The 24,943-nt window shown below is 40.3% G+C and overlaps 1 protein-coding gene and 1 non-coding gene across 2 annotated transcripts in view; both read right to left on the reverse strand.

Moving 5' to 3' along the window:
- THSD7B (thrombospondin type 1 domain containing 7B) overlaps positions 1-24,943 on the reverse strand; it is a 910,123-nt gene that overhangs the window by 426,485 nt on the left and 458,695 nt on the right. Inside the window, exons 10-11 of the mRNA XM_068968986.1 lie at positions 12,025-12,154; positions 7,430-7,533 (exon numbers count right to left, since the gene is read on the reverse strand). Of these exons, the coding sequence (XP_068825087.1) occupies positions 7,430-7,533; positions 12,025-12,154 (234 nt within the window). The remainder of the gene's footprint in view (positions 1-7,429; positions 7,534-12,024; positions 12,155-24,943) is intronic.
- Positions 6,852-6,958, reverse strand: LOC138077249 (U6 spliceosomal RNA). Its single transcript, XR_011144712.1, has one exon. It is a non-coding gene; the product is annotated as a U6 spliceosomal RNA (small nuclear RNA).

The following is a 24,943-nucleotide window of genomic DNA, read 5'->3' on the forward strand; positions in this document are numbered from 1 at the left end:
CTGCCTCCCTTGGTCCCTATAAACATTGTTCAGTGAGAACAAACCAAAAGAGAATGCAGGTACTTTTGGAAGTCAAGAATATCTAAGGCAGCACAATTTTGATCTCCAGTGCTCACTCTGTATCCATTATAGTGTCATAGATGTCAAGTCTCTCTGCTATGATAGAGTACACCCACAAACTTCTGAATGAGAGGAAAGCACTATCCTAAAGAAAAATACTGCTAAGTCCATTAAACTAGTTTTAAAGCAGTCACTGTGAATAGCAAAACAAGAATCAGACCACGGTATCCACAGACAAACTCACTCCCCTTCTAACATGCCCACATTCTCAACTGTTCTTGTTCTAGTACTGATATTCTACCCTGTGAAGGGTAGACACATCAAAGCATGCTGGAATATTTAGGGTTCTTCCTTTTATACTTTCATTTTCCATAGAAGCTGAGCTATCACTTCTTCTTTTTTATACAATTATTTTTATATTTATTTATTTGGCTGCACTGCATCTTAGTTTGGCCTACGGGATCTTTAGTTACAGCATGTGGAATCTAGTTCTTGGACTGTGGATTGAACCCAGGCCCCCTGCATTAGGAGAGCAAAGTCTTAGCCACTGGACCATCAAGGAAGTCCTTATCATCTCTTCTTAATTCAGATCAAGCACAAGAGGTTGTGTAGAGAGAATATGCAGTCTTTTCCTTGAAGAATGGCACAGTTAGGACAAAGGAATCTGAATGCCCATTTCCTTGAAGACTGTATAGATATTAAGTGACAGCTGTAAATCTATTCACCTTTCTATATTTCTTTATTTTGTTTTCCTGTTTTTGAGTAAAAAGGTATTCTTACTGCAAATCAGTTAATCGGCAATATAAACACAGTGGGATAAAACAAGGAGCACTTCTGTTTGGGATGGCATAATTGTTTAGAAATCATAAAAAGCTTTCTTCATGAAAAAGAAAAAAAAAGGACATTGGGTAAAATATATCTCTTCTAAATAGATTGCAGGGTTGGCCCAGAGGAAAGGAACCGATAAAGCAAAAGCAAAGTAAAAGTTCAAGATGCAAGGTACACAAGAGAGACAAACTTTATCCTCAGGGTTTCTATAAAATCTCGGAGACTTAAGTTTCCACTTTCATGACTTTAAGGTCTGTTATGGACAATTTCATAAAACCCTCCATTCCAGAAGTGATGACCACAAAGGCTGGCCCTCAGTGTAAGGACAGACTGGAAAGAGACATGCCAAGTAACACATTTTGCCATGGCCACTATAAGGTAAGGTGAAATCACTCAGTCATGTCTGACTCTTTGCGACCCCATGGACTGTAACCTACTAGACTTCTCCGTCCATGGGATTCTCCAGGCAAGAATACTGGAGTGGATTGCCATTTCCTTCTCCAGGGGATCTTCCCAACCCAGGGATGGAACCCAGGTCTCCCACATTGGAGGCAGACGCTTTAACCTCTGAGCCACCAGGGAATTATATGTCTACAGTTGAATCTGAGACAGTGAGGGGACCAAACTCTTTCTTGAGAATTTATAATCTCAAACTGGCCTTTCCAGGACTTTATGGTCTGAATTCATGCTCCTTCTGTGATACAAATATCCTCAAAGAAAAATGTAAATGGTAAGTGCTTCCAGATTGCTGGACTTCCATGGGACAGAAGGGTGTAAAAGCCACCTGACCAGCATGTTATAGCAGTGAGAGGAAGGGGCTGAGTATCTCCTAATTCCTTACTTTGATTCTTCTGACTTCATGCAGGAGGCTCCTTGGCTCCTTGGCTCCTTCCCCCTCTGACTGTAGTCTTAAGTCCACAACCTCTCTGGTTATACATCTGCAGAAAAAACCTCCAGGCTCCTACATGAATAGGAAAAGGTAGGAGCCTGACTCTCCAGGGTGAGGGGCAGGGTGTGGCGAGTGCACACAGCTGGCTTTTTAGACAGACTCTCAAAAGCTCCTGATTTTGCCCCCACCCCCAACACATACTTGCACGTGCACGTGCACACACACACACACACACACACACAGCCTTGCACTTCCTTCTACACTTCCTTCTGTAGAAGGTGGTGCTTTTTTGGAGTTGTTCAGGCCAGAAGACCTTGTTTCTCTTCAACCCTCCTTCCCCGTACACACTTAGGTATAACCCTGCTCTGCAAATTACTGGGTTGGCCAAAAAGTTTGTTCAGATTTTTCCATAAGATGTTACCCCATATTTTACTTGTATCTCCATCCACTTTCCACATTATATGACTGAGGTTATAGACGACTCCTAAATTTGCTTGAAGGTGAGCTTATTGTGCTTCTTGTTCTCTGGAAACAAGTTTACAAAAGGAATCTCACTGAAGTTTACATTTCTGTTACTCTTTCACGTTTTTCTTGCTGGTTTTGAAGTAATTTTAGAGAAAAGAATAGAGTAGAAATACCTTTGCTCCACTATCTTAAAACTGGAGATCCATCCTACTGATTTAGAAGTGCAAATTTCCAAACAAGCCAATACTAGGAATTCTCTGAGGTTGGGGTTTAACTTGCGTAAAACTCAGAAAGAATGCTGAGCCTGAAGAATTGATGCTTTTGAACTGTGGTGCTGGAGAAGAACCTTAAGATTTCCCTGGACAGCAAGGAGATCAAACCAGTCAATCCTAAAGGAATTCAACCCTGAATAGTCATTGGAAGGACTGACTGATGCTGAAACTGAAGCTCCAATAATTTGGTCATCTGATGTGAAGAGATGATTCACTGGAAAAGACCCTGATTCTGGGAAAGATTGAGGGCAGAAGGAGAAGGAGTCAACAGAGGATGAGATGGTTGGATGGGTATCACTGAATCAATGGAAATAAGTTTGAGCAAACTCCAGGAGATAGTGAAGGACAGGGAAGCCTGGCAGGCTGTAGTCCATGGGGTCACAAAGAGTTAGACACAACTTAGTGACTGAACAACAACAGGTATCTACCTTGTCTACTTTGAAGGACTATCTGGACTCCAACCAGAATCCATTGAAAACACTTTTAATATAGATACAATAATTTGCTACTATAGGGTAACTTTCTACATAATTTAAGATCACTGTCTCTGCAGAATTCACTAAGTGGTTTTGCAATGGAAACAAACCATAATTATCTCTAGTATCACAGAGCATCAAAGTCTAGGTCACCATATAGCTACACTGGGTCCTGCACACAGGTACCATTTTATTTTTGGCTGTACAGCATGGCATAAGGGATCTTAGTTCCCCACCTAGGGATCAAACCCACACTCTCTGTGTTGGAAGCACAGAGTGTTAACCACCGGATGGTCACAGAAGTCCCAAACAGAGCATTTTTAAAATACTTCATTTATGTAGATTTTGCTGATCTAAATATTTAATAACAACTCTGTAGCAGAAAGTAAGTACAAGCCTTGGAATAACAAGATCATATTATTATAACAATTTTCTGACTTATGGAAACAAAATGTTATTAGGAAGTGGTTCCTTCCTGTAATTCATAGCCACTGTATAGCCTCTGAAAAGTCCTAAATCTAACTATTTTGCACATCAAATTTACATCTGCAAATGTTCTGACAAGGACATCATTTCCAAGGTGTAACTATTAGGGACTGAATTCTAACCCAAGCTTGATCACTTTTCCTTCAACAAGATATTACACTGGCCCATTACACTGGTGACTTTATACTGATTGGACATAATGAGCAAGAAAAAACAACTCTAGACTCACTGGCAAGACATTTTCATGTCAGAGAGTTAGAAATAAATTTGAGAAAGTTCAAGTGACCCCCACGGACTGTAGCTGCCAGGATCCTCTGTCCATGGAATTCTCCAGGCAAGAATACTGGAATGGGTTGCCACGCCCTCCTCCAGGGGATCTTCTGACCCAGGGACTGAAGCCAGGCATCCTGCATTGCAGGCAGGTTCATTACCATCTGAGCCACCAGAGAAGCCCTGAGAAAGTTCAGGGGCTTTCAACTCCAGTAAAAGTCTGAAGGTCCAGCCACGTGAGGCATGCTGAGAACCCCTTCCATGGGAAAGATACCTTATTACATATGGCCTCTTCTACAACTGAAATAGAGATACAACATCTAGCATATTGTGCCTCTTCAGATTTTGGAGGCAACACAGTCCTCATCTGTGTGTGTTACTCCAGCCCATTTGCCAAGGGATCTGACAAGCTGCTAGTTTTGAGTGGGGCCTAGGAAAGAAAAACAAACAAACAAACTCTGTAACAGGTTCAGGCTGCTGGGAAAGCTGCTCTGCTACTTGGGCCACAGGATCAGCAGATCCAGTGGTGCCTGAAGCGTCAGTGGCAGGTACAGATGCTCTCTGGGGTGCATGGGAGGTTCCTATTGGTGAATTGCTGTTTAGGTCCTTCCAATTGTGGAGTACAGCCCTGCTGTCCTCTGCAAAGGGCTTCTCTCCATTTGAGAAACAGCTTTTGGCCAGCTACTGGACCTCCAGAGAGGCTGCATGCTTAACCACACACCCTGAGCTGCCCATCATGGACTGGATATATCTGAGCCATCAAGCCACAGGTAGGGCATGCACAGCAGCACCCCATCATCACACGGACATGGTATATATGTAATCAAATGCAAGGAGGACCTGAAAGCACAGTATCTTACATGAAGAAGTGGCCCAACTGCCCATGGTCCCCACCTTTGCTAAACTATCCTCTCTCTTCCAGTCTGGACATACAAAGTCATGGGGAATTTCCTCTCATCAGTTGACAGAGGAAAGTAAGACTTTGGCCTGGTTTATGGATGGTTCTGCATGATATGTGGGCACCCAAATGGACAGCTGTGACAATAACCCCTTTCTGAGACATCCCTGGAAGACAGAGTGAAGGAAGTCATCCCGATGTATAGAACTTCAAGCAGCATGTATGATTGTTCACTTTGCTTGGAAGGAGACATGGCCAGCTGCGGGATTAAGTACAGACCTGCAGGCTATGGCCAATGGTTTTGCTGGATGGCCAGGGACTTAAAGGAACACAATTAGAAAATGGGCGACAAGAAAAGGTAGGCAGGTGGTATCTGGCTAGGCTTCTCTGAATTGGCAACAATGTGAACATATTTGTATGCAATATTTGTATTCCATGTGAATGTTTCCTAAGGACTGACCTCAGTTGAGAAAGATTTTAATAAGCAATTGGATAGGATGACCCATTCTGTGGATAAGAGTCAGCCTCTGTCCTCAGCTACCCCTGCCACTACCGGATGAGCTCCTGCACAAAGTGGCCATGGTGGTGGGAAGGAAGGTTATGCATGGACTCAGCATGGGCTTCCACGCATCCAGGGCAACTTGGCTATAGTCATGTCTGAGTGCTCAATCTGCCAGCACCAGGGGCCAGTGCTATGCCCCCAATATGGACCATTCCCCAAGGTGATCAGCCAGCTACATGCTGGCAGGTTGATTACACTGGACTATTTCCATCATAGGAGGTGCAGTGTTTTGTTCTTACCAGATAGGTACTTATTCAAATGGGATAAGGATTTGCCCTTCCTGCATGCAATGCCTCTATCAAAATTACCTACTGTAAGATAAAAATGATCACTTGCCATCTGCCTCTACAAGAATGAAGTCACTAGCCACTGCAGTCACTGACCTTCAACACACTCAGAAAGGAGTTCAGGGCAATGATCAGGAATGAGGCACTCTGTGCTCTGTGATAAACTAGCAGACAAGGCCTTCAGATAGTTACGTATTTTCAAAAGAAGATTTTGTGAGCTCAAATTCTTGCATCTTACATCTAGCAAAGCACTGAAATTATTAAGGAAGACATCTGCTCCTCAAGACTAGCACCAAGTCTCTGGCAAAAGGTGTGCTTGATAAAATGTATCCCCCTTCACAATAAGCATATACATAATACTGACCTCCCCCACTCCCTCTCTGGAATAGCTCCTCAGCTACTGAACTCACAATTCTCATGTTGCTGCATTTTCTTTCAGTTGACACTATCATCCATGGACTTACAGGACACCTTGTCCATCGTCATGATATTCCACACAACATTGTTTTGGATCAAGGATCTCACTTTCCAGCAATCAAAATCTGACAATGTGCCCATGCTCATTGATTTCACTGGTCTTACCAAGTCCCCCACCATCTTGGTTTGATATAAGGATGAAAAGGTCTTTTGAATACTTAATTACAGCACCAGTTAGGGGGCAATACCTTGCAGGGCTAGGGAAAAGCTTTCCAGAAGCATCAAACATGTGGGTTTTTTTTTTTTTTTCTCCCATATCCAGGATTCGCAGGTCCAAGAGTCAAGGGTGGCAATGGCACTGGCATAACTTACTGTTACCCCTAGTGATCCATTAGTAAAGTGTTTGCTTGCAGTTCCTCTTCAGTCTTAAGTTCTGCTGCCCTACAGTCTTATTTCCAGAGGGAGGAATGCTTCCACTAAAAACATAGCTATGATTTCCTTGAACTGGAATTGAAAACTGCCACCCACCCACACTGGGCTTCTTATACCTTGGACTCAACAAAGAAGGGAGTTATGCTGGCTGAGATGACTGATCCTGACTAATATGATAACCTATGCAGTAGGAAGAGAAATAATTCTTAATATGATTTTCAGCTGAATTATGAAACCAGTGATACACAGCTGGTCCTACAAGGTATGCGTTTGGCTACATACATCCCTTTAGTGACAGAGTGGTCAGATTTTAAGAACAAAGCCTTCTTGTTAAGCCTTGTAGTATTGGCATGTGAATTCTGAAAGGAACAGAACAGTGAGCAACCTGATGAGTTTCTGAGTGCTTTTCAGAAATTTCAATATGCCATACCTCCTAGACATTGATGATAAAAGGCACTTACATGCAGATCCAGAAGTCAATTCACAAGATCTTCCAGAAAAAAGTTTTTTAAAATATGGAATGCATCACAAATCTGCATGTCATCATTATACAGGAGAAATGCTAATCTTCTCTGTATTGGCCCAGTTTCAGTATATGTGCTGCTGAAGCAAGCACCGGAAATTTTAATAATTCCTTTCTATGCATATTCCATATGAAACAAACAGCAAGCACGTACATAACAATCAGGTGTGAATCATGATTGCTATGATTAGTTAATTCATTCAGCAAGTATTCAATGAGCATCTAAAATGTACAATATATATTATCAGATCCAATTTCAACACATCCCTTCATTCTTTGACTAATATCCAATGTGCATTTGGACCATCAGCACTAGGGTATGCTAATGACTGAGAACATATACTTTCTTACATTGCATTAGTCCCTAGGTGCACTAGCTAGTTATGGTTAAAAGGTGGTCTAATATCAGCATTAGCTAATGCCAACCTTAAACTCAAACACTCATAAACAATCCAATCCAGCAAGATCACAGCTTATCTAAATATAAAAAGAGATACCAATTTATAAAAGGAACGTAACTTTGAATTACATTTGATTGGAAAAACTGTTTTGAAATCCCCTTACCTCTTGTTTGCACCCCCTTTCCGCAGGTTTCACTGGTGCCCATTACTCCCTGCCTGACAGACTCTGGCACGAGGACACAGGGGCTCCATTTCTGTGGCCTCCATCTGTGATGACAAAGAAGAGCAGACTAGAAATTTCACCATGGCAAACATACAAAACAAATACTGGAAACAGATGAATTTGAAACCCAAAGCATAAAGGTAGTAATTCAATAAAAATGGATTTGAAACCAATGTTATAAAAGGGAGCCCTGGCACACACTAGGGATGGCATCAGTCTCTCTGCCCCAGATCCATAGTTAAAGCAGTAATTCCATTTTTTAAAAATATGGACATTTTGCACATAAGCCTTAGTGGATATAGCAAAGTGGCCATAAAGAAACATTAGAGGCACAGATCAAATCTAGAAGGTTTAGCTCTGTATGAACTTAAAATTGTTTAAAGAAAAACAATATAAAAAATCAAAGAAAGAAAATTCCTATGCCCCATCTGAGCATTAGAGAATCAAGGTGTGAACATCTGAAAATTTTAGGTACAAGCCTTCATACTTGATCTTCCGCTTCAAAAATTTTACAAGGTGTTTCCTAGGACTTTAGGGTAGCTCAAACATCTCAATAAGTTATAGAGTAAAGACAAGGCAGGAGGCCATAGGGACTTATCTTATGTGACAGTTTCTCTCAGAGAAGAGAAATGGAACTGTCTCTAAGGAATGACCCATATTTCTTCTCCACAGAGGAAAGAGTATGTACGGAATCCTTCTGGCTTGCCGGCATGTGTGTGTGTATGTGTGTGTGTGTGTGTGTGTGTGTGTGTGTGTGTGTGTGTGTGTGTGTGTGTGTGTGTGTGTTTAAGGTGAACAGAACTCTACTTTTATGACCTTCAGGGCAGACTGTGACTTGAGCCCTTAAACCTGTGTCTTTGGAATGTTCCAGAAAACCCAAACCCTAAATGTAGCCACAGATTTTGCTCTTTCACTGAGTACATTTTTGTACTTTTTCACGTAAGCCAATACTTCTGATAGGAGGTGCTAATTAAAAAAAAAAATGAAACAGAACCATGAGGCAAAAATATTACTGACCAGTTTGGCAGGATGAGAAACACCTAGAGAACTGTTGTACTTCAATGTGCATACAATTAAAGCTACAGAATTATACACTTAAAAATGGTTAAGATGGCAATCTCTGCTGTACAGTAAGGTGATCCAGGTTTACACATATATGCATTCTTTTTTTAACATCCTTTTCCATTATGGATTGGTACAACATTGTAAATCAACTATACTTCCATTAAAAGAAGCTAATTTAGAAAAAAAAGGTTACAATGTAACTTTTATGTTATATGATTTTTATCACAATAATAAAGAAATCTCAGCAAGAGAAACAATGAGGAATAACAGAACATGGAGTAGATTTCCTTTGTTCAGGAAAAATCACCTTAAGGAACCCTTTTAGTTATGTGAACATAGATTAATATAGCATGTGAAGATCACTTAGTATAACCCACATATTAATTAATTGACATAATTTATCTCAGCAATCACCACCCTCTCCTCTGTCTAGACTAAGTGAGTCTCACTTACTGGAGGTGAGGCAGTGAGGGAGTTAAGAGATAGATATAGACTGTCTTGCAGAATAAAGCAAAGTACATTAAAATGTAAAAGTAAAGAAAAAATACATATCAGTGACCTCATTCAAGTGGCCTCCATATTGAGAACAACTGAAGAGCTGGAGAGAAACCAGGAAACAACAGAAAAACCTGTCCCATTTTTTAAAAAATCACCTATTACTTTTTAAGTAGTTAGAAATTCGCTTTGTCGATGCAAAGACTCATTAAGTATAATTCTAAAACACAGACAGAAACGGTAAGGGAGTTTAGTCTAGCTTTTCAACTGGGATATGTCATTCACTCAGCTCCCTGAAGTTCACAAAATACTTACTAAAGTGAGGCCAAGGAATTCAATTTAGCTTAGTGTGCTAAATAGAAGGGAGAAATGTCAATAACTCTTATTAGACTCACAGTTTTAAAAGGATAAGCCTGGGCTCAGAGAGGTTTCGTGACATGCCTGAGATTGCACATGAAAGGGCAGGCCAGCGGTCAGTCCTAAATCCTTCGACGCTCAGCCACGGACTCTTGGAGACATCCCACTGCCAATTCTATTTAGGGGTATATCACCCACACTGTCTTCCCTCTTGCTTACGTTGTCAGCCATCTCAAATGTGACTCAGTTGAATACTGCCTGTCTTGAACAAAAGTTACTTAAGAAATGGCCAACACAAGAGGGACACTCTGGCCTTCCTTCTGCTTCCTTCCTTCTGCCTCCTTCCTTCTAGTTCCCTTTGAAAGCAGGAAATAATTCTCTCCTGTGAGCAGTGCCCTTCCCGCCCACATCTGAAGGTAGAAGGAAACCCTTACCACTAGGGAATTCAGGCTGTATAAACCTTGTTACTTTTTAAAATTTACTCCCCCAAGCTTAGACTCTGTTTAGATTTTTCACAGATTGAGCACCCAAAGCCGACATTTATTCATCCCATCCATTCTTTACTAATTTATTGTTTCTTTGTCTAAAAAGTATAAAAGCCACCTGCTTTGGCCACTTCTTAGGTTCAGTTTCTATGTGATGTCCATGCATATGAATTAAGATTTGTTGCATTTTAATAGTAACCTATCTCATGATATTTATCTCATGTCAATTTTATTATTAAGAGAGCTAAAGAACTCATGAAGCATCGAGGGGAAAATTTCCTCTCCCCAACACTACTTTAAAATTAACATGGTGGGAAATGCTCAAATTAATAGGAAAAGTTCTATAGACATTGTGATTCTGTTTTAAATTGTGAATGTCTCACCTTAATGGAGTAAAAAAAGAGGAATCAGAAGAAAATGATAAAGATCTACATTAACTTGCCTCTCCAACCAATGAAGGGAAGGCAAAACCTAAAGAGGAACCATATGCTCAAAATTCAAGGGTGTTTGACTAAGAGACTCATGTTGATAAGTTGGACACACTTATCAGCATCAGGAGACATGATACAATCAGGCAATCCAGGCAGAGTAGAACTAATTTCTAGTTCAAGAATGAGGGGCTACACTGAAGTACCACAAGAGGGCAACAAAAGTGGACAGTAGGAAGAGAGACCACTAACAGTTTCCAAGATTTTCTCTGATTATAATAGCACTGGGTTCAGAAAATGTCTAACATTATTTGATTTGGCTTTTTTTTTCAATTGACTGCTTTCTCTGACAGCTCTTTCGCTGAGCTAAAAGTTTCAATATTTAAACCTGGCACAATAGGATGGATATTGACAGTGTTCCCACAATGGCCTGGCAGTTGATGAAGAAATACTGGCAGACGGGGCTTGTTCCAGTGCTGATTCATGTCTTTCCCAAACTGGTTGTTAGATAGAAACAAAAGGAGGAAAAGATGATGAAATTGATCCTGATCGGGGCTTCTTTCTAGCTAGTGGGAGGCCTTCTTAAAAAAAAAAAAAAAACGACAAAACTTCTGGAATAAATTAGCTCATTTAAAAAACATATTTATTCTTATTTATTTATTTGGTTGCACCAGGTCTTATTACAGCATGTGAAATGTTAGTTGAGGCAGGTGAACTCATAGGTGTGGCATGTGTGATCTAGTTCCCTGACCAGAGGTCGAACCTGGGCCCCTTACATTGGGAGCTTGGAGTCTTAGCCATTGGACCACAGGAAGTCCCTAGAAAAAAATAGCTCTTGAATCACACAGATTTAAGATACAGTTTCTCAATCAGAGAAAACCCTAAACATTTCGAATAAAGGCATTTTTAAGAGTGCTGATAACAACATGATTATTAAGACCTGGGGCTTGTTTCCACAAATGAGTAAAACCCAACAGTGATTGAATTTAATCCAGAAGTATTAATACTTTAAAGCAGTGCTTCAATCTGATGTTAAAAGAATGAAAGTTTATGACTAAATACACAAACCTCAGGTACTGTTTTTATACATAATAGTCACTTACTTCCCAGAGGGGCAAATATAGGTAAAATATATAGTTTAAATGTTACTCATTTTCTTTTTCTAAAGACAAAAAATTACCCAAATGTTAAATTTTTTTCCTAAGATTTCTTAAAATGTGTACATGACACAAATTGAGAACCAAAACCATTTTTGAACTAAAATAAACAACTGTTAAGGCAGTATACATTTGTTCTTAGTTCTTGATTAAAGGCTTTAGGATGAGAAAAATAGAATGAGGTAAGTTGTGTGTGTGTGTGTGTGTGTGTGTGTGTGTGTGTGTGTGTCTAGTAAGGACCTCAACCTGCATATCTTTGAATCCTAATCCTGAAAACTGATTACCTGGGTGGCTGAAGTCAAGCAGATCAACTGCAATCAAAACGTGGCTGTTACCTTTTTCATTTTAAATTAGACTTTCATACTCTTTACTCTCTCAAAATATACTCCAGAAAAGGGGAAAATGGTGAGATATTTGAAGATGAAAAAATACCACCTCTTTGTATTTCTCACTACAAGTGCTTCATATAATAACCATATACTATATAAAAGCAAATAGGACATGGCTTATACAAAGGTCTAATGATTACTTTGAAAGCAATTAATTACCGATATGTGGAGCACAATGACACATCTTCACACTCTCGCTCTTCAAATAAGGTATCTGGGCATTCCTGGCCTCCGTTGGCTGCTTCTTGGATGATAATCCGATATCGAGACTGTTTTATTGTAGCGTTTCCTGAGGTAAAGAAAAAATAAAATAATAGTGGCCTTTTATGTGGAGGCAAAGAAAAGTCCAGGAATAGAGAGAAATTTAATACAGAAAAAAAAAAGAAAAATAAGAACCTATGGAAAGACTACCTGGGAAATGAGAATAATAAGAAAAGACCAGAGATTGATACTCAACCTTACTTCTATGAGAAAGACACATCACTTACTGTGATTTCAAATCTGTATGTTCTAATACGGGAAGATTGTTTCCCACTGATAATATATTTTAATTAATCAGAATCTATATTATATTTTGCATATATTTCAGCATAATCTGAAAGGCCCCTGAAACACTCTTTGACCTCAAAGCAACAGCTGAGGGGGTTAACGTTTTACTATTAGCAATTCTCTCCCTCAGGTGGGGTACTTCCTTCTTTAGGCTACTTTTTACGATGCAAACACTTATTAAAATTAATACATTACTAACATATTTATTAATGGGAATTAGTTTATTAGATTTCTTATTCCTCACAACCTGAGGTAATATGTGCATAATTGGAATTTAGAGAAGAAGCAGTAAAATTACAGCAGAATAAAACATTATCTTCCTGGTTATTTTGCTGACCCACAGAAGTAGTAATAGGCACCTGGATGAAAAGACAGTTGATGTTCACTTTAATGTGTGGGGCATTCATTTCATAATCTTTAGATGCCTTCTAATCAACAACTACTTCCAAAATCAATGACAGTGCTTAGCAACTATTTCAATTACCATGTGTAAGATATTGTGCTCAATACACAGTTACAAATTCTTGAATTTACAATGAAATGGAAAGAAGAAGGGGCAGACAGATATACACCTAGTTACAAGGCTTTGCAGAGTGAGATGCGTCAGACACTGGTACAGTACTGCTGCTACTAAGTCGCTTCAGTCGTGTCCGACTCTGTGTGATCCCAGAGACGGCAGCCCACCAGGCTCCCCCATCCCTGGGATTCTCCAGGCAAGAACACTGGAGTGGGTTGCCATTTCCTTCTCCAACGCATGAAAGTGAAAAGTGAAAGTGAAGTGGCTCTGTCATGTCCGACTCTTATTGACCCCATGGACTGCAGCCTCCCAGGCTCCTCCGTCCATGGGATTTTCCAGCCAAGAGTACTGGAGTGGGGTGCCATTGCCTTCTCCAGTACAGTATTAGCAGAGTACAGAAGAAAGCATAATCATGTGGGGAAATCAAAGAGAGTTCCTAGAGAAGGTAGATTTTATTCTGGCATTTGAGGGATAAGTAGAAAAACAATTTTTTTTTTTTCAGAAAGCAAAACAAAAATACCAGATGATATTGCTTATATGTGCAATTTAAATATGACACAAAGGAACCTCTATGAAACAGACAGACTCACAGACATAGAAAACAGATTTGTGATTGTCAAGGCAGGGTGGCGGGGGAGAAAAATTGGGAATTTGGGATTAGCAGATGTATATAGCATGGATAAACAAGAAGGTCCTCTTATATAGCACAGAGAACTATACTCAATATACTGTGATTAACCATAATGGGAAAAATATATTTTTAAAAAGAATATATGTATATATATATCTATCTGAATCACTTTGCAGAGGAAATTAATACAGCTGTATTTCAATTAAAAAAAAAGAAAAAAATATAAAGTCTTAAGCCATTTCAGGGCAAAGAAACAGTTTGAGAAAAGACACAAAAAGTTGTAAGAGTGCATGGACTTTACAGAGAAAGAAAACACATCTGCATTCAGGAGGAAGATGTATGTGTGTGGGGCTTGTGTGCAGGAGCTTCTGGTGGCTGGAGGAAGAACACAGAAAAGGTTATAAAGAATGGAGAGGAGATGCCTAGGAGAAAACCAAATTAATTTTTTAGGTTTAAGACAGCTAATTGATCTAATCATACAAAGAAGGAAATTTCTATAACCGGCAAACTAAATGGAGCCAAAATAAAAAAAAGGAAAACAAAGGAGCTTTTACTAAAATTATATATTCACATGGTTTCTAAAAAATAACTAATGCAAAAGACTTACTATAGTGAGTAGCAACAGACCTACATGCCATTCCCTGTCTTCCTCCTTCCAGAACATTATGAACTCTATCTGTATTTAGTTCTTCTGTTCAGTTCAGTTCAGTTCAGTCGTTCAGTCGTGTCCAACTCTTTGCGACCCCATGAATCGCAGCACGCCAGGCATCCCTGTCCATCACCAACTCCCGGAGTTCACTCAGACTCATATCCATCGAGTCGGTGATGCCATCCAGCCATCTCATCCTCGGTCGTCCCCTTCTCCTCCTGCCCCCAATTCCTCCCAGCATCAGAGTCTTTTCCAATGAGTCAACTCTTTGTATGAGGTGGCCAAAGTACTGGAGTTTCAGCTTTAGCATCTTTCCTTCCAAAGAAATCCCAGGGTTGATCTCCTTCAGAATGGACTGGTTGGATCTCCTTGCAGTCCAAGGGACTCTTAAGAGTCTTCTCCAACACCACAGTTCAAACGCATCAATTCTTCGGCACTCAGCATTTTTCACAGTCCAACTCTCACGTCCATACATGACCACAGGAAAAACCATAGCCTTGACTAGATGGACCTTAGTCGGCAAAGTAATGTCTCTGCTTTTGAATATGCTATCTAGGTTGGTCATAACTTTTCTTCCAAGGAGTAAGCGTCTTTTAATTTCATGGCTGCAGTCACCATCTGCAGTGATTTTGGAGCCCAAAAAAATAAAGTCTGACACTGTGTCTACTGTTTCACCATCTATTTCCCATGAAGTGATGGGACCGGATGCCATGATCTTCGTTTTCTGAATGTTGAGCTTTAAGCCGACTTTTTCGCTCTCCTCTTTCACTTTCATCAAGAGGCTTTTTAGCTCCTCTTCACTTTCTGCCATAAGGGTGGTGCCATCTGCGTATCTGAGGTTCTTGATATTTCTCCTGGCAATCTTGATTCCAGCTTGTGTTTCTTCCAGTCCAGCGTTTCTCATGATGTACTCTGCATGTAAGTTAAATAAGCAGGGTGACAATATACAGCCTTGACGTACTCCTTTTCCTATTTGGAACCAGTCTGTTGTTCTATGTCCAGTTCTAACTGTTGCTGTGGTTACCTCCAAATCTATAAATAACATGTACATGTCATCACTTGTTGTTTTATTAACTTTAGACATCATCTATTGACTTTTTTCTGTAATTGATGAATATTTATTTTTCTACTACTGTTCAATTTTTTTTATAATTGTATCACTATTTTTATGCCTCTCCTCATTATTTAAAGATTTTGTATAACCTGCATTTTTTTCTGCCCCACTTCTTACTCCCATCCTCCATCAGATCAGCCACTATGTTTCTAAAGAGTCTTTCTGGGCAGATGAGCTTCCTTTTTTATTGCCATCCACTTTCTGCTGTATTAAGTCCTGTCTTCCTGTGCTGCAGGTCTGCTTCTGTGCTCCTCTGTCTTTGTCCACTGAATCTTCCATAATTAAGTTTAGATCTCTCAGCCACTGATGGAACTCTCTTTGTTTTTGACAAAGAATTGAGAATTTTAAAATCCATTTCTACCACTTTAATGAGATCATGAGAAGGGGAGACTAAAAGTTAAGGAGATGCATGAGGTCTTTGGGGGCTTCCCTTGTAGCTCAATCAGTAAAGTATCTGCCTGCAGGAGACCTGGGTTCGATCCCTGGGTCAGGAAGATCCCCTGGAGAAGGACATGGCAACACACTCTAGTATTCTTGCCTAGAGAATTCCATGGACAGAGGAGCCTGGCAGGCTATAGTCCATGGGGTCACAAGAGTTAGACACGACTGAGCGACTAAACCACCACCCCCACCACGAGGTGTTTTCCATCTGCTGCCTTTTTTTGGCCCTTCTTCGTACTTAGAGATCCAACCACAGAAGGTATGTATTAGTGGCCACCTTGTCCATTGGCTTCTGGTCAGCTTTGGTCAAAGGTGGTTTGGGGCACACAGTGGAAAGAAAAAAGTTGACAGAGGAAGAGGAGACAGAGAGAGAAGAAAGATTAGGGTACTTACTCCACCAGATCTCATTGTCTAAATCACCTCAAAGTTCGTTCCCTTGCTCCCCAGAGCCACAGTTCTAATGGAGTGGTAAAAAGTAAAGTGAAGTGAAGTCGCTCAGTCGTGTCCAACTCTTTGCGACTCCATGGACGGTAGCCCACCAGGCTCCTCAGTCCATGGAATTCTCCAGGCAAGAGTACTGGTGTGGGTTGCCCTTTCTCTCCTGCAACTACTTTCTTCGAGTTCTTCTAGTAGCTCCTACAGGTATCAACTTTCAGGCTCCCAACTGTCCCTAGCCAGGTACTATTAGTTAACCCTGTCATCTCCTTTGTATTATAAACTGTCTCTTCATTAAATTTTCCCTATTTGAGTGGGCCACCTATTTCCTACCAGGACATGCTTATCAAGTCAAAGGACAGTTGCTATTATTTGACTGAGAAGAATGGTATAATTAACCTATTTTTAATGTGGCTAAGGCCCAGCGAAGAGTACAGAAAAAGAAGGCTAAGAAGGAGGGAAAGAAGTATAGTTAAAACAGTTCTACATAATAATATGCAAGCTATCTTTATCGGGGTGGGGACAATCTAGGTAAATAATTGTGCCTTTAGGAAAAAGTCTCTCTCCTCCCTCCACCCAAGTTAATTCCAATTACATTGTACTTACACTGGTAATTATTGTTTACCCTTAGGATGTGTGGGGTTGTGCGTATGTGTCCATTTGCTTTGTCCAAGTGTTGTCTTAAGAGTCCAGAAATAAACACTGAAGACAATAGGAACAATTAAGGAGTTGACTTTACCCCATATTGAGAGAGAACATGGATCAATGCCTCTCCTTTCACAGGACATACATACACACACACCCCCGCACACACACCCACACGCACTACACAAACAGAGTGCCAGCTCACACTTGATATATTCTACCTTATGGTGTAATTCCAGGTCAAATAATTCAAAGTTTTAGAAAAACAGTCACATTGATTATCATGCTCTATAGATCTTGAGGTGAAGGTTTAGAAGGATGCACTCTATGGGCAAAATAAACTTTTAGAACTGAGGTCACATTTTTCCAGAGAAAAAATTGATTGGTACCACAGAAATTAAGAATTATTTAATGTCTATGAAGAGAGAGGGAGAAATAAGAGAGCCTCTCAATAAAGGGAAAAACCCCCAGAATCTACATTAAGACTTTCTCATTGTAAGTGAACATGTGTTTCTTGAACACTGGACTAATAAAATTTAGCATTCAGGTTTAAAGGATTTTCCCCTTCCCTACGATGTGCAGTGCTTCAGATTATGACAACAGAATTGGTTTTGCAGAATGGACATGATTTAGCTGATGTCATGGGAAGCTCAAGAGCAGGTGGTCTACACTTGAGATAAAGCAGCCAATCCTCTTTTCATGCATGAATTTTGAAGGCAGCATGAGGCTAGCAGTTTTGTATCAAAGTAGGACAATACTTCCAGAAACATGGGAGGTGATTAGCAACAAAAGAAGCAGACGCTCCTGACAGCACCCAATATCATGGCTTGAAGCCAGACAAGAGAGGATGAGCAAAAGGCCAAGTAAAAGCTCTCAGGAAGTGATGTCAGTTTCTGTTACCTTTGAATACATAAGAAAATTATTTCTGAGAAGTAACATTGAAAGGCAAAGATAATGGCTTTGCAGGTGGAAAACATTCATATTACATATGTACCTAGAATATGTTAGATTTCTAAGTGAATTTCTAAGAATTCACTTTAATCTATATCAGATCCATTTCTTGGCATTTTACATATGCTATCTCTTTCTTTTACTACAACACTTTATGAGGTTGGTATTATTATTATTGTTTTGTTACTATCATTATTGTTATGATACCCATTTGACAGATATGAAAATGGAGGTCAGAAGGGGTCAATAATTTCTACAAAATATTTTCCACAAAATAATTTCCTATCTAGGATGAAAAGAATAGCTAGGTAGATATCAAAGCCCATGATTTTTCCATAAAAGAGACTTTAGAATAAGATGAAGAGAAAGGGGCATTCCAAGCAGGAGTTCATGTCACGGGGTCTCTGTTATTCCCAAGGGACACTTCTTTCCTAATCAATTCTTCAACAGTACCCAGTTGGCAGAAAGCTTCAAGTATCATTAAAAGCAATGTTTGTAGGGCTTTGTGAGTGATGCTTTCAACCTCATTAGGCCTATGAAAAATAACAATAAATGAAAGTGCCTGTCTGTAAACATAAACAATTGCTCAAGCATGATTTGGCTAATAAACAACTATTCTACATTCAGCTTTAATTTACACATACTTTATCATTAATAGGTCATCGAACATAATTAAACTTAAGTTATTAATTATAGTCAAAAGATATAACATTTAGAAAAGATGGCAACTTAAAGATCAACAGCCGTGTTTCATAAGGAAAATATATGAGTGGACTACAAACACTGAGGAATATTTAGAGATTCTCAGTGAAGTCTTTCCTAGACAGATGCTAGCCAAAGTGGAGAAAAAGAGTACCTCTGGATGACTCACAGCCAGGTAAGCTGGGGCATATTACACTAACCCGAAGAGTCAAGAGTGTTGAGCCCTGATAGCAAGGTTATTCAATCAATGATTTGAAATAAAGACTTTAACCTCTATATTTCCAATTGATTTGAAATGTGAGAGCAGGGAGCAAGTAGAGCATGGTGAGCATCAGCACTGGCTGACAGGGAGGCAGGTTTGCAAATGCTCCCAAAGGAAAGAGGATGTGCATGTGTTACACTGCCATGTGTAAATGGACAGCTAGCGGGAAGCTGCTGTGATGCACAGGGAGCTCAGCTCAGCGCTCTGTGATGACCTAGATGCATGAGGTTGGGGGTTGAGAGGGAGGTCCAAGAGGGAGGGCATATATACATACACATAGCTGACTCACTTCATTGTACAGCAGAAGCTAACATAACACTGTAAAACAAATATACCTCAATTTAAAAAATAAACAAATAGAGGGATGGTACAGGGAGGGAGGTGGCAGGGGGGTTCAGGATGGGGAACACGTGTACACGCCTGGTAGATTCACATTGATGTATGGCAAAACCAATACAATATTGTAAAGTAAAGTGATAATAATAATAATTAATAAATGATAAATGGTTTAAAAATTTAAAAAATAAACAAAAAGAGCATGTGCAAAGGGGATGGAGGATAGATGGATATCAGCAAATCATGGAAGTTTTTCCAATACCAATCTGTAGAATTTTGATGGTACATTCATAACAAATGACCTCTCTGGCTTTCCCTGATTTCTCTATTGTTTCAGTTACTAATAGGTTTAATGGATTTCAGCAACCCACTCTGCTTCTAGGCACCAATATCCTCCTAGCCTTATAGATTTGTAACTCTCGGTTGCCCCCTAGTGCCCTTTTTCTTCCTCCCCACTTACACACCCAGTTCACCATTAAAAACAAAGCCAAAAGTCTGTTGATTATTCCTCCCTAACCAGTGGCTCCTGAAGCCAAAGGATGGTACCAGTGATATTTTAAGATCTGTATCATTTAAACAAGCCAGTGTGTGTGTGTGCTCATTTGTGTCCAACTCATGGACTGTAGCTTGCCAGGTTCTTCTGTCCATGGGATTTTCCCAGGCAAGAATATTGAACAAGGTTGACATTTCTTCCTCCAGGGATCTTCCCGACCCAGGAAATGAACCTGTGCCTCTTGTGTCTCGTGCACTGGCAGAAAGATTCTTTCCCACTAGTGCTATGGGCTTGTAAACATCCATACATTAAACACTTCCTGGGGTGGAGTTATGACTCCAGGGCATATTAGATTTCAGACAATTCCTTTAACCACTCTGAGCCTCAGTTTCCTTGGCTATAAAACAGGGTGACTATAAGCTCCTATTTCATACAACTGCTTTGAGGATTAAATGAGATACACATGTAAAGCATGTCAGCACTGCTGGTAGAGGGAATCTTCTCCAGAGTCATAAAAGTTCATAGAGAAAGTGAGAAGAAAGTGTTTAAGAAAGGAGGAGGAGAAAACCTTCAATAGTTGAGGCTCTTTCTAACTAAAATAAAAATGTGGCAAAACAGTCTTCTGTACAATGGTGGGTCTCTTTCATGTTCTGAGCATCTAAAGGTGGACCATGAGTGGCTTGAAATCATTCCACGTTTCTGGTAAATTAAACTCCAACTTCAAGGCAGTGAGCTCCAACCACCTTCTGATATCACTGGAGAGGAATGGGCAGGGGGATCAAACAATCCTGTTTACTCAGGACAGTCCTCGTTAATGCCTATTATCTTGGCTTAAATATTAATAGCTCATCTACTCACTTTCAGAAAGACCTCTGTATAAAAAATTAAATGATAACTCAGAAAAAGACCATCATCTCCATGTGAATGCAAGAAAACAAGCACATTTTGTTTCTCACTGCACCAAAGGGTTGCATTTCAAATGTGTGGAAAAAGTAGACTGCCTTGTTCTTAAAATCATCTATTCAGTCTGATCATTTGCTCTTGTTATCTTATGCCACAGAATTCTGCTTGAGATAGCAGTTCATGCAGTTGAAGAAAACTGTTTTGGGCCTAAAGCACACTTCCTTATAAATCATAGAATTAAAAATTAAAAGGAAAGAAGAATATAGGGCTTACTTCAAAATAATCAACTAGACCTACTTGATATGTGTCATTATAATAGAAACATCACAAATAGATGCTATGTAGCCAGGACATGGAAACAACCTAGATGTCCATCAGCAGATGAATGGATAAGAAAGCTGTGGTACATATACACAAAGGAGTATTACTCAGCCGTTAAAAATAATCCATTTGAATCAGTTCTGATGAGATGGATGAAAGTGGAGCCGATTATACAGAGTGAAGTAAGCCAGAAAGAAAAACACCAATACAGTATACTAACGCATATATATGGAATTTAGAAAGATGGCAATGACGACCCTGTATGCAAGACAGCAAAAAAGACACAGATGGGTATAACAGACTTTTGGACTCAGAGGGAGAGGGAGAGGGTGGGATGATTTGGGAGAATGGCATTGTAACAGGTATGCTATCATGTAAGAATCGAATCGCCAGTCTATGTCCGATGCAGGATACAGCATGCTTGGGGCTGGTGCACGGGGATGACCCAGAGAGATGTTATGGGGAGGGAGGTGGGAGGGGGGGTTCATGTTTGGGAACTCATGTACACCCACGGTGGATTCATGTCAATGTATGGCAAAACCAATACAGTATTGCAAAGTAAAATAAAGTAAAAATAAAACAAAACAAAACAAATAGATGCTATGTACCTAAAGGGAACCAGCACTGAATCAAAGTAGAGCATCAGAGGAAAAAGTTTCACTTGGCAAAAATTCCAAATAGTTATTAAGAAGTCTGTTTCTAAATCAATTCTATAGACAGAGGTTGTAATACGACATTAGGCAGCCCAGGTTCATCAACATCAAATCCCCTAAAATGTAGATTCTGTTGACTGATTCACGATATACAAGAGAATACCCCTTTCTACCTTATTCACATTTTTTGAGATTTGAAGCTGATTTCCTTTTCAGAAAAAGTACCAAACCAGGATTCACAAGCCCACCTTTTTCTCACTTAAATTTGGAGAAATACATACTGTGACCCTGAGTTCTCAGAAGGAAGTACTTACCACATACAGTGATGTCATTATTAATAAATATTTTTTCATGTATCTGCTATACATGGAGCTGCCAACATGTTTGGCACTAGTAGTAATGAATCTGCTTGCAATGCAGGAGACCCGGGTTCAACCCCTGGGCTGGGAAGATACCCTGGAAAAGGGAATGGCAACCCACTCCAGTGTTCTTGTCTGGAGAATTCCATGGACAGAGGAGCCTGACAGGCTACAGTCCATGAGGTCACAAAGAGTTGGACACAACGGAGTGACTAACACCACACCACACCGTACATGGAGGATACATACCTAAGTGCTATGTGTTATACTGAAGTGTACATACATGTAGTATTAAATTTCCCCAGTAAAGCAGAAGTGAAACATGATTGAGAGATGATAACGTAGAAGTTCTCCATAGTTCTATAAGCATTCAGAAAAGACAGTTAAACATTGCATTTATTTTCCAAAGGCCATCAATCTGGTATGTTCTCTCTTTGCTCAAGGGGAATTAGAATATTTAAGTAGTAACAAATGCAATGTCCTAGAACAGCTATGAGTAGGAAGCTTTCATCCCTTCCTCCCTATTCACCTTGGTGTTCCATATATAGAGCAAATACATCGAGAGCAGCCTCTTCCCCCAGAATTCCCTTCCAGCTTACAACTCCAAGTACTTCCAAATGAACACTGAGTGTAAAATAGATAATGGGAAGTTGCTAAACAACACAGGAAGCCCAGACTGGCACTGAAAAGGAGTACGTAAAGGCTGTATATTGTCACCCTGCTTATTTAACTTATATGCAGAGTACATCATGAGAAACGCTGGGCTGGAAGAAGCACAAGCTGGAATCAAGATTGCCGGGAGAAATATCAATAACCTCAGATATGCAGATGATACCACCCTTATGGCAGAAAGTGAAGAGGAACTAAAAAGCCTCTTGATGAAAGTGAAAGAGGAGAGTGAAAAAGTTGGCTTAAAGCTCAACATTAAGAAAACGAAGAGCATGGCATCTGGTCCCATCACTTCATGGGAAATAGATGGGGAAACAGTGGAAACAGTGTCAGACTTTATTTTTGTGGGCTCCAAAATCACTGCAGATGGTGACTGTAGCCATGAAATTAAAAGACGCTTACTCCTTGGAAGAAAAGTTATGACCAACCTAGATAGTATATTCAAAAGCAGAGACATTACTTTGCCGACTAAGGTCCGTCTAGTCAAGGCTATGGTTTTTCCAGTGGTCATGTACGGATGTGAGAGTTGGACTGTGAAGAAGGCAGAGTGCCGAAGTTTTGATGCTTTTGAACTGTGATGTTGGAGAAGACTCTTGAGAGTCCCTTGGACTGCAAGGAGATCCAACCAGTCCATTCTGAAGGAGATCAGCCCTGGGATTTCTTTGGAAGGACTGATGCTAAAGCTGAAACTCCAGTACTTTGGCCACCTCATGCGAAGAGTTGACTCATTGGAAAAGACTTTGATGCTGGGAGGGATTGGGGGCAGGAGGAGAAGGGGACGACAGAGGATGAGATGGCTGGATGGCATCACTGACTCGATGGACGTGAGTCTGAGTGATCTCCGGGAGTTGGTGGTGGACAGGGAGGCCTGGAATGCTGCAATTCATGGGGTCACAAAGAATCGGACACGACTGAGTGACTGAACTGAACTGAATGATTCCTAAGGCCCACTTGACTTCACACTCCACGATGTCTGGCTTTATGTGGGTGACAACATCATCATGGTTATCTGGGTTATTAAGGGCTTTTTTGTGTCTTTTTTGTATCAAGTGTCTAGAGGTTGCCTGCCACAGTGCTCCCTAATGTGTTGCACTCTATCAACACTAAGACTGAACTATACTGCAATGCCATATTGCACTGTATACAGGCAGGTTTTGGGGGAACACAGATATTGAAGAGCCTAAGCTACTCCATCTTGTCTAACAGGAGAACTCCATTTTGTAAAGTGCCAGGAAAGAGACTTTGGAAATCTCCTGACCTTACCCCACCACCCACAAGCCAATCAGACCTCGGACCAAAATCTCCTGACCTTCAGTTCAGGAATTTGTGGTTTGTCTAGGTAATAAGAACCAATCAGAAATCAACACACAACCCTTTGAAAGAGGGTGACCAAGCAGAAGTCCTCCAGCCTCAAAATCCCCTTTTTACACTAATATACCCTATATAAGCAATGTAACCCAAAACTCAGGGCTCCTCCCTATAGCCGCTGCATTGGTAACGGTGGGAGCCCCAGCTCAAGCTTGGTAATAAAGACTCTCTTGCTTTTGCATTGGACATCGGCTCCCTGGTGGTCATTGGGAGATTTTGCGACTTGGGCATAACAATGTCAGCTAAGACACAGGCTCAAGAAGCTGTTATCATTATTAGGCATGGACCCACAACTATACATTAGAAGAATCCTTTTAAATAATGTGTGTTGCCGTAGCCCATCAATGTTTTATGCTTTCATGGGCATGAAACGATGATATCTATGACCAGTCTTATGTGGACAGCCAGAGGACAGAAGCATTTCCAGGTCAAGCTCGTGTCATACATAGCATAGTAAGGACAGAGACTTCAGAACCTTTGGGGATAGAAACTTTAGCTAGAAACTTCAGAACTTCAGATCCCCCAATCGTTTTACAAGAGAGTAAATTGTAGCATTTGGCCATTTGCAGTATGGAGTCTGACATCTTTAAACACATCATCAAGCATGATGGCTCAACCACATGAATCCTGGTTTCTGCAACATTTTTCAAAGTCCCTTCCAGGATGTATCTACATGCAAAATACAGGGAATCAATGTAACATGCAGGGCATCAATCATACATTAATATCAGTTGTGACATTAAAAGTTGGTTTGGGAATAGTGGTAGGATACGTTAAAGGAAAATAACTATGAAAGCAAATGGTCAAAATAAAGTTTTTCATTTTCAACTATAAATTTTAGAACAATGTAGACAAAGTCTCTTAATTATCCCTTTTATACATTCAGTTCAGTTCAGTTCAGTCGCTCAGTCGTGTCTGACTCTTTGCGACCCCATGAATCGCAGCACGCCAGGCCTCCCTGTCCATCACCAACTCCCGGAGTTCACTCAGACTCACGTCCATCGAGTCCGTGATGCCATCCAGCCATCTCATCCTCGGTCGTCCCCTTCTCCTCCTGCCCCCAGTCCCTCCCAGCATCAA

Source organism: Capricornis sumatraensis, chromosome 3 (assembly GCF_032405125.1).
Source record: "Capricornis sumatraensis isolate serow.1 chromosome 3, serow.2, whole genome shotgun sequence".
Taxonomy (NCBI): domain Eukaryota; kingdom Metazoa; phylum Chordata; class Mammalia; order Artiodactyla; family Bovidae; genus Capricornis; species Capricornis sumatraensis.